Raw genomic sequence first — 8,961 nt, forward strand, 5'->3', positions numbered from 1 at the left:
TTGTCATTTTGCGGTTTAATTTCAGCACCACCACCACCACCAACGAGACTGTAGAGCTGGAAGATCAGGAAACCCATCCTGTACTTCATCTGTATATTGTACAACACAGTGGCATCCAATAACTAATTTAATTTGAATTAATTATCTGAGGGCCTGCACAGAAAGTGTCCTCTGAGCTCTGACATCATCCTGTATATATCTGTCACTGTTCCTTACGTATATCCCATGGGGAGGGGGACAGGGATATAAAATTGAATAAAATCCCGCCTCTGCTTCATGAATCACCCTCTCATAAACCCGAAATACTCAACAAACGTCAAACCTAACCAGACAGACGGTTAAGATAGACCTCGGAGCCCTTTCGGAAGATTTTAATCAAAGAGTAACCATGGTCACACGGACCACGAAGGGTACCCCAAATGACGCTGCTAATAATTTAACGCAAGCAAGTCTGCGAAAGTTATCAAGAGATTTCTGAGATTCCCTGTTTTCAAAGATAACATTACTACTCAAAATTCCCCAGTAAACTCAAGGAAACGGTCCCTCACGGGCTGGGGCCTGGTATTTTCACAACAGCCCCTGTCAAGAGCCACATAGAGCTAATAAGCATTCCCACTGGGGAAAGTCATTAATTAGGAGGGCTGCTTCAGACGTGCAGTCCCCGCAGAGAACCACTCGGACCCCTGCCTTTCGATTTCCCGGATCTCTGCATTTCAACCGAGCTCCCTCTGTTTGTTTTATTTATTTATTTATTTGGTCTGCATGCCAGGCTAACACAGAAACCCCTGGCCTCTCCCAGGCCAAGGGCTGTCTCATCACCTTACAGGTGGCACGGGCCTGAACACCCCCGCCCCACCCGCCCAGCGAGCAGAAACATGCATAAGTTTGGAAACCGAGGGTCCAGGAGGACCGCGGAGCCCAGAGGTCAGGCGGCGGCCGGGCCCGGCGGCGCTCGCAGGGAACCAAGATGGCCCTGAGCGGGCCCCACTGCGGCGGCGGCGGGGAGCCGGGCCGGGGCGCCGGGGCGCGGGGCCGAGGGGCGCAGGGCCGAGGGGCGCGGGGCCGGGACGACGACGACGACGACGCCCTGGGCGGCCGGGACCCGCGGGCCAGGCCCCGGCCGCCTCCCGCCGCCGCACCCTGGCCGCGCGTTCCCGGAAAGGCGGGCGGGGCGCGCCAGGTAAGCGGCGGTGGCGGCGGCGGGGGTGGCCGCAGGGGCGGGCCCGGGCCAGGTGGGCCCCCGCGGGCGGTCGGGAGCCCGCCGGGCCGAGCGCGGGCGGAGGCCGCGGCCCGGGCCTGCGCGGCCCGCCGCCCGGAGCCAGGCCGAGCCCGGGGCGGCCGGCTCCGGGCGCGAAGCGGGGAGGGAGGGAGGCGGACCGGCGCGGGTGGCTCGGTGGCTTCCTCAGCCGGGTCCGGGGGCGTCCGTGGCCGCGGGGACAGGCCGCGACGACTCCAACGGCCGCGCCCGGGGGCCGGGGTCTCGGCGCCGCCGCCTTCCTTACCCTGCATGCTGCTGACGGCCGGGTGGCCGGGCGCCGGAGACCCCACGGGGCCCGGGGTGCCGCTGCCGCTGCCGCCCCCGGAGCCGCCGCCGCCGCTCGGGCTCGGAGCCGCCATTGTTGGGAGTGAGGAGCCGAGCGGCGCCGCGGCGGCTGCAATGCAGCAAGCTCGGCCTCTCGCACGGCCGAGGGGCGTGGCGAGCGCCCGCCTTGGGCCCGCCCCCGGCACGCCCCCCGCCCGCCCCCGCCCGCCCCCGCCCGCGCCTGACGCGGAGCCGCACCAGATGCTGAGCGGCTGAGCGGCAGAACTGCCCGGGTCGCCGGTGCGGGACCCCAGAGGCCGGCCGAAGTCCTGCACTGGGGCTGCGGGCCCGCCGCGGGGCCTAGAGCGGTTTGCGGAGTGAGGAGTGTGTGCATTTGGGGTATGAAAGGGTACACAGCTTCTATCATTCCTACAGAGGTCTGTGACCCCAAAAGTTTAAGAAGCCCCTTGTTGGAATCTCAGAACCCAAAACCAGAATCGTAAAACTGAAAGGGATCGCAGAGCTCCTGCTTCTTGTCCAGTCTCTGACACGGCACTTCCAGAGGGAACTTGGTTCTACCTGTGGTTCCATCTGGAGCTCCCGCTAAGCCTTGCCTAACACCCTAACCCTCTACACTGCCCTGGGAGATCCTAAGGAATGCTACTGAAAGTACCGTCAGTGGACCCATCCCAAGAAGACAGAATCAGAATTTACATTTTAATAATATCCCCAGGTAATTTGTATGCACATTAAATTTGAAAAACAGTATCTTAAGCACGCAAGCTCCCTGGTCTCCCAAAATATATTATCTGTATCACCGACTTCCCCTAAATACACACTGGATTCTCTCCCCCACCTCTTCTACACCTTATAAGACCAGCCATATAAATTATATAATTTAAATATGAATTATATAAGATGGCAACTTCACAGAACAAAATCAAGTTTCTTCCGGTGCTTGGCACAGAGACGGGTTTTAGGAAGGCAGCAGCTAAAAGAAAAAGAAAAAAAGGTCCTCTGTGAGGCTGGGGGTTTGTGGACCAACAGAAATGTAGTTGGAACAGTAAGGTATGGATCTCTGGACAGAGGTATGTCTCGTCTCTATATAGGATGACCAACTATACAATATGCCAAGTAGTCTGAACCATGGAGCTGGATGTTTCCTGCCCTTTTGAAGCACCGAGCCATCTATACCAGGACATCCCTCCACACAGACCTTATCTGTGCTGGAACTTCCTCGGGGCACCTTGGTAATGTCCCCTCCATCAACAGAAGCCTGGCCTGCTTGCTCTGAACTCAGCCTCAGCCATCATCTTGACTGCTCACAGGGGCTAGAATTAGGGCTTAGGGAAAGTAAACTGGGAGGCAGTGAAGGCAAACTGAAGGTGAGAGCAGGTAGGTGTGCTTAAAAGTGGAGAGCCTCGCATTCCAGCCCGCCAGAACTCTCCTCTGAGGGCCTGGCTGGCAGAGCGACATCTCCATTTCCAGGTCATCATTAGAAACACTGCCAAATTCCCATCTGGGAATCAGTATCCCAGATTGCTCTTCTTGGCCCTGGGGAATCATAAAAGTGGGGTCCCCAGAAAGGAAATCAGAACCTGGAAGGAAAGTGTCCCATCCAGGCTGTTCAGCCCAGATTACAGGCTAAATACTCAATCTGCATCTTTGGCATGGTGCTGATGGGAAGAGTAGCAACAAATGACAGAGAAAAGGAGGAGCTGAGGCTCCCTAAATGCTCTTCTTTGGAGGTACAGATTGGAAGACAGCTTTCTTTTCTTTGAGGTTTATATTTTAGTGCCTGGAGGGGTCAGTATCAAAAATCAAATGAAATTCTTCTCTCAAAACATCAACACAACTTGCCAACAATTAACAAAGATTGATGCAAAAATATAGGGACCCCACCACCACCACCCCCAGGCAATAGTTTTGCACTTCCCTTGGCTTGACCACTTTAAAATCCTGGGAAAAGGCATCAACAGCCTCATAGTTTTTTGGCAAACACACCAAATGTCATCATCAGACTTCAGATGCAGGATTCCCAGACACCAAATAGTTCTGAGAAATTTTCTGACACTTTATTCCAGTACCTGCCAGTAGATTTCACAACCAGTTCCTGCTGACTAAATGTCACTGTTGTGTATGTCATCTCATTTCTCACTTGCAGTTCCTTGGGTTTTGGAGTGGTACCAAGAAATGACTTGGAAGACTTCTAGTCTCCCCACCTGCATCAGTACCATAAGTATCCCTCCCCCATTTTTTGATGTGGACAATTGATATACTTACAGTCTTACGTAAAGTGCTACTAATTCCTTTTTCCAATTATACATATTTCTTTTTTTCTTTTTTTTTTGGCGGTACGTGGGCCTCTCACTGTTGTGGCCTCTCCCGTTGCGGAGCACAGGCTCCGGACGCGCAGGCTCAGCGGCCATGGCTCACAGGCCTAGCCGCTCTGCGGCATGTGGGATCCTCCCGGACCGGGGCACGAACCCGTGTCCCCTGCATCGGCAGGCGGACTCTCAACCACTGCGCCACCAGGGAAGCCCTATACATATTTCTTTAATAGAAACTTATTATTTAATAGAAATCCTAGAGGCAATACTAGAGATTACTCAACTACTTAGTAGGAAAAAGTTTTCCAATATTATTTTAGATTATATAGGTTACATTTAAGATTGTTCAAGTAAGAAAAACATTGACCTGATACAGTTAAGTGAATTTGAATGAGGAAAATATATGTAACAAATAAACCTAAAGGAAAACATTCCAACTAGGAAATTCATTCAGGAAAGTTGAATTAAAAGAGTAAATATATTGTGGAATCTAAAATATGAGACAAATGAACTTATTTACAAGACAGAAACAGACTCACAGACATAGGAAAGAAACATGGTTACCAAAGGAGAAAAGGGGTGGGGGAGGTATAAATTAGGAGTTTGGGATTAGCAGATACAAATGACTGTATATAAAATAGATAAACAACAAGGTCCTACTGTACAGCACAGGGAACTGTATTCAATATCCTGTAATAAATGATAATGGAAAAGAATATGAAAAAGAATATATATATATGTATATATATCTGAATCATGTTGCTGCACGCCAGAAACTAACACAACATTGTAAATCAACTGTACTTCAATGAAAAAGAAATTTCTAATTAAAAAAGTACTTTAAGGGCTTCCCTGGTGCTGCAGTGGTTGAGAGTCCGCCTGCCGATGCAGGGGACACGGGTTCGTGCCCCGGTCCGGGAAGATCCCACATGCCGCGGAGCGGCTGGCCCCATGAGCCATGGCCGCTGAGCCTGTGTGTCCAGAGCCTGTGCTCCACAACGGGAGAGGCCACAACAGTGAGAGGCCCACGTACCGCAAAAAAAAAAAAAAAAAAAAAAGTACTTTAAGATAAAATGGGACAAAAAGAGTCTAAAGAAAGCAGAAATAAAGGATGCTTTCAGACAAAAAAGAAGAGTAATATGTAACTAATTAGTTTTTTGTTTAATAATGCCTAATGCTGCGCTTGTAATAAAACGGACAGTATACTTGGATTGCTGTTAGTATTGTTAATTAGTGCATAAGAACCAGGGATAAGAACCATCAGGGACTCCCCTGGTGGCGCAGTGGTTAACAATCCACCTGCCAATGCAGGGGACGCCGGTTGGAGCCCTGGTCTGGGAAGATCCCACATGCCGCGGAGCAACTAAGCCCGTGCGCCTCAGCTACCGAGCCTGCGCTCTAGAGTCCAAGAGCCACAACTACTGAGCACGCATACCACAACTACTGAAGCCTGCACGCCTAGAGCCTGTACTCCACAACAAGAGAAGCCACCGCAATGAGAAGCCCACGCACCACAGCGAAGAGTAGCCCCCACTTGCCACTAGAGAAAGCCTGCGCGCAGCAACGAAGACCCAACACAGCCAAAAATAAATAAATAAATTAATTAATTTTTTAAAAAACCATCAACTAGGTCTGAGTTTGGGCAAAAACAAGAAAGGATCTTGGTTTGTTCAAACTGATGAAGCTATGAGCTTTTTACTTTTTCTTATGCTCACATTTTTCTTATATATTTGTGTTTTATGGTTTCTTATAGACTGAATTGTGTCTCCCCTGCAAAAAAAATTTGTATGTTGAGGTCCTAACCCACAGTACCTCAGAATGAGACTGTATTTGGAGATAAGGCTTTAAAGAGGTAATTAAGGTAAAAGGAGGTCACATTGGGCCCTAATCCAATATGACTGGTGTCCTTATAAGGAGAACAGGACACACAGAGAGGAGGCTGTGTGAAGACACAGGGAGAAGACGGCCATCTACAAGCCGAGGAGAGAGGCCTGAGAAGAAGGCAACCCTGCTGACACGTTGATCTGGACTTCCAGCTTCCAGGATTGTGAGAAAATACATTTCTCTTGGTTAAGCCTCCCAGTCTGGGGTACTTTGTTATGACAGCCGTAACAAACCCATACATGGTTCAAAATAATGAATCGCTTAAAAGAAGTACAGCTTTTTTAGTAATATACTAGTAGCTAGCATAATCCTTGGGGAGCCGAAAAGGCAATTAGGCAAAATATGTCTCAATAACCAGCAAATTCATGTTTATAAGAGCTCCTTGAGAAAAATCCCTAAAGGGGCCTGAAGTTCTTGGCTCTGTCCTGTAATGACTTTTCCTTCCCACTGGAGAGGATGGAAATAACAGAGTAAGGCCATTGCTATGAGCAATGTATGACGAGGTCAGAGTGACATCTGCATACCCCCTGCTTAGAGCACCTTTGCTTAGAAATGTAGCTTGCTTGTTCTTCTTGATACATGTCTCAATGGTTACATTAAGAGGACAGTTTTCTCTTCACATTCCAAATAAGGCAAAAATAAGCTGCAGTTAGGTTTCACCTTAGGTCCCCAGTTTCAGTCTCTGAGAAAGTTAGAAGGGTCAGGCACCTCTGTTTGGCTGTACCAATCACGTGATAGTCCTTACAAGGGCTCAGCAGTTGGCTTTGAGCAAAACCCATCTCCTGTCCATCCCCAAATCGCTGGGGGTTTAGGACCAGGCCATACAATGGCCGATGTTGCCTCTGTGCAGGTTTCTGGATATCGGTTGAACATTGCACTTAATTGGAAATGAAGGGAATGTGAGTTCATTCCATCAAAAGAACCAAAGTTCAGTCTGGTTCAGATAAAGGGAAATACTAATTTGACTATTAATAACTATACATGCATCTAGAGATTTATAGGAAAATGTTCATCACAACTTTATTTATAAGAATTTTTTTTTAAATGGAAATACCTCAGTCTAAGTTAGTACCACAGTGAGGTGTATTATTTTTTTATTTTTTGCGGTACGCGGGCCTCTCACTGCTGTGGCCTCTCCCGTTGCGGAGCACAGGCTCCGGACGCGCAGGCTCAGCGGCCATGGCTCACGGGCCCAGCCGGTCCGCGGCATGTGGGATCTTCCCGGACCGGGGCACGAACCCGTGTCCCCTGCATCGGCAGGCGGACTCTCAACCACGGCGCCACCAGGGAAGCCCCAGTGAGGTGTATTATTGACAGTATTAACAATGGTCTGACCAGATACAAATACATTCCAGAATGATACAATTCTCATCTGCCTGAACTACACTCAGAGCCTGTCCTCATCTTCTGTATTCTGTTGATCTATCCTCACTGTTTTTTAAAAAACAAAATGAGACTAAAATGGAAAAAAAAAGAGAGCGAGAGAGAGAACAGTGGGCACTTTTGTCGGGGAGAACAGGAAATTCAGCGTGATTGGCTGGGAAGGGGCCAGAGGAAACTTTCTTAAGGTAAAGGTGATGTTCTATGCCCTGATAGCAGTATGGGTTACAGGAGTTTATGCATCTGTCAAAATGCAGCAAATACATGCTCAAGATTTGTGCATTTCAAAGTATGTAAATTATATATCAAAAGAAGAAACTGTGAACAAATCCTGAACTCAGGCTCATGATCTGAATGCTGAAGTCTTAAAGAGCACATGTCCTGATACCTGCAGTTTACTTTGAAATGCGTCAGAAAAAAAAGATGGCTGAATGGAAGGTTAGAGGGATGGATAGACGGATAGATACGTGCTGAAACAAGCATAACAAAATGTTAATACTAAACTCTAGGTAGTGGGTAGACCGAGGATAACTACAAGTTTTTTCAACTGTATGTTTGAATTTTTTCATAAGAAAACATTAGAAGAAAATGAAAAACACTATAAAACCAAAAAAAAACCACACAAAAATTAAACATATTGCTCAATTATATTGCCCTCGAGCAAAATTACAATCCAAGTAAACTAAGTATAAATGTCTAACTAATTTAATCCAATCGAATAGGTATCTTATAAAACTCAGGACTTATTGAAACTTCTCATCTAAAAGAAAGGAATCACCTAGGGTAAAGCCACACAGGGTCCTCTTTGTGCAGGGGCATATATGTTGAACGTGGACTTACGTGAGACCACAACAGGCATCTCTGGCTCACTCAAGGTTGTAGCATTTACTAATTACTTAGGGGAGGACATTGTGGGCTTTGTTTCATTTTTGGTTTTGCTTTTTAGATTAAGTAACATGATCTGGCTTCAATTTAAAAGCATTGTTTTTGTTTCATTGTGTGGGTTTTTTGGTAGCAGATTTATTGAGCTATAATGCACATATTATACAATTCACCCATTTGAAATGTACCGTTCAGTGGTTTTTAGTATATACACAGTTATGCAACCATAACAGGAGTCAAATTGAGACCATTCCCATCACCCCAGAAAGAAACTCCATATGATTTACGGTCACTTTCAACTGGCCCCGACCACCCCCAGCTCCAGCTCTAGGCAACCACTAATCTACTTTCTGTCGTCATAGATTTGCCTTTTCTAGGTGATAATATAGCACATGGCCTTTTGTATCCTACTGCTTTCAGCCAGCATAATATTTTTAAGGTCCGTCCATGTTGTAGCTTGTATTAGAACTTCACTCCTTTTCATGGCTGGATGATACGCCGTTGTGTGGATGTATACCACGTTGTGCTTATTCATTTGCCCATTGATGGACATCTTGGGTTGTTTCTACTTTTTGGCTATTATGAATGACGCTGCTGTGAACACTTGTGTACAAGTTTTTGCATAGGTTTCCAAATTTCTTGTGTACATGCCTAAAAGCAGAATTGTTGGATCACACAGTAGCTCTGTGTTCAACCATTTGAGGAACTGCCAGACTCTCTTCCAAAGTAGCTACACCATTTTACATTTCCACCAGCAGTGTATGAATGTTCCAGCTTCTCCACATCTTAGGCAAACACATTATGATCTGTCTTTTTTATTAGAGCCACCTTTATGGTAACAGTGTATTTTGAGGCATTTCATCTATAATAGCCACTGAATTGGACATTGGCAGACATTGTATATTTTATAAACTTAAAATGAAATGTGTTCATTTCAAGAGGAACTACCACAACATGAATTCC

General features: G+C 47.4%; 1 protein-coding gene across 5 annotated transcripts in view; it reads right to left on the reverse strand.

Moving 5' to 3' along the window:
• MAP2K4 (mitogen-activated protein kinase kinase 4) overlaps positions 1-1,675 on the reverse strand; it is a 105,222-nt gene extending 103,547 nt beyond the window's left edge. For 2 of the 5 annotated variants that reach the window (XM_089900331.1, XM_089900332.1), the window contains exon 1: positions 1,503-1,674. In XM_089900331.1, the coding sequence (XP_089756457.1) occupies positions 1,503-1,617 (115 nt within the window). In that variant the 5' untranslated portion in view covers positions 1,618-1,674. Of the gene's footprint in view, positions 1-1,502 lie in introns of all 5 variants that reach the window. The other 3 variants (XR_016388839.1, XM_022596226.3, XM_022596223.2) reach the window with 3 other exon arrangements.
• Between the last annotated feature and the right edge of the window lie 7,286 nt (positions 1,676-8,961).

The sequence above is a fragment of the Delphinapterus leucas genome, chromosome 19 (genome assembly GCF_059928025.1).
Source record: "Delphinapterus leucas isolate spDelLeu-1000000601 "Yukka" chromosome 19, BTC_Dleu_Yukka2, whole genome shotgun sequence".
NCBI classification, from domain to species: Eukaryota; Metazoa; Chordata; class Mammalia; order Artiodactyla; family Monodontidae; genus Delphinapterus; species Delphinapterus leucas.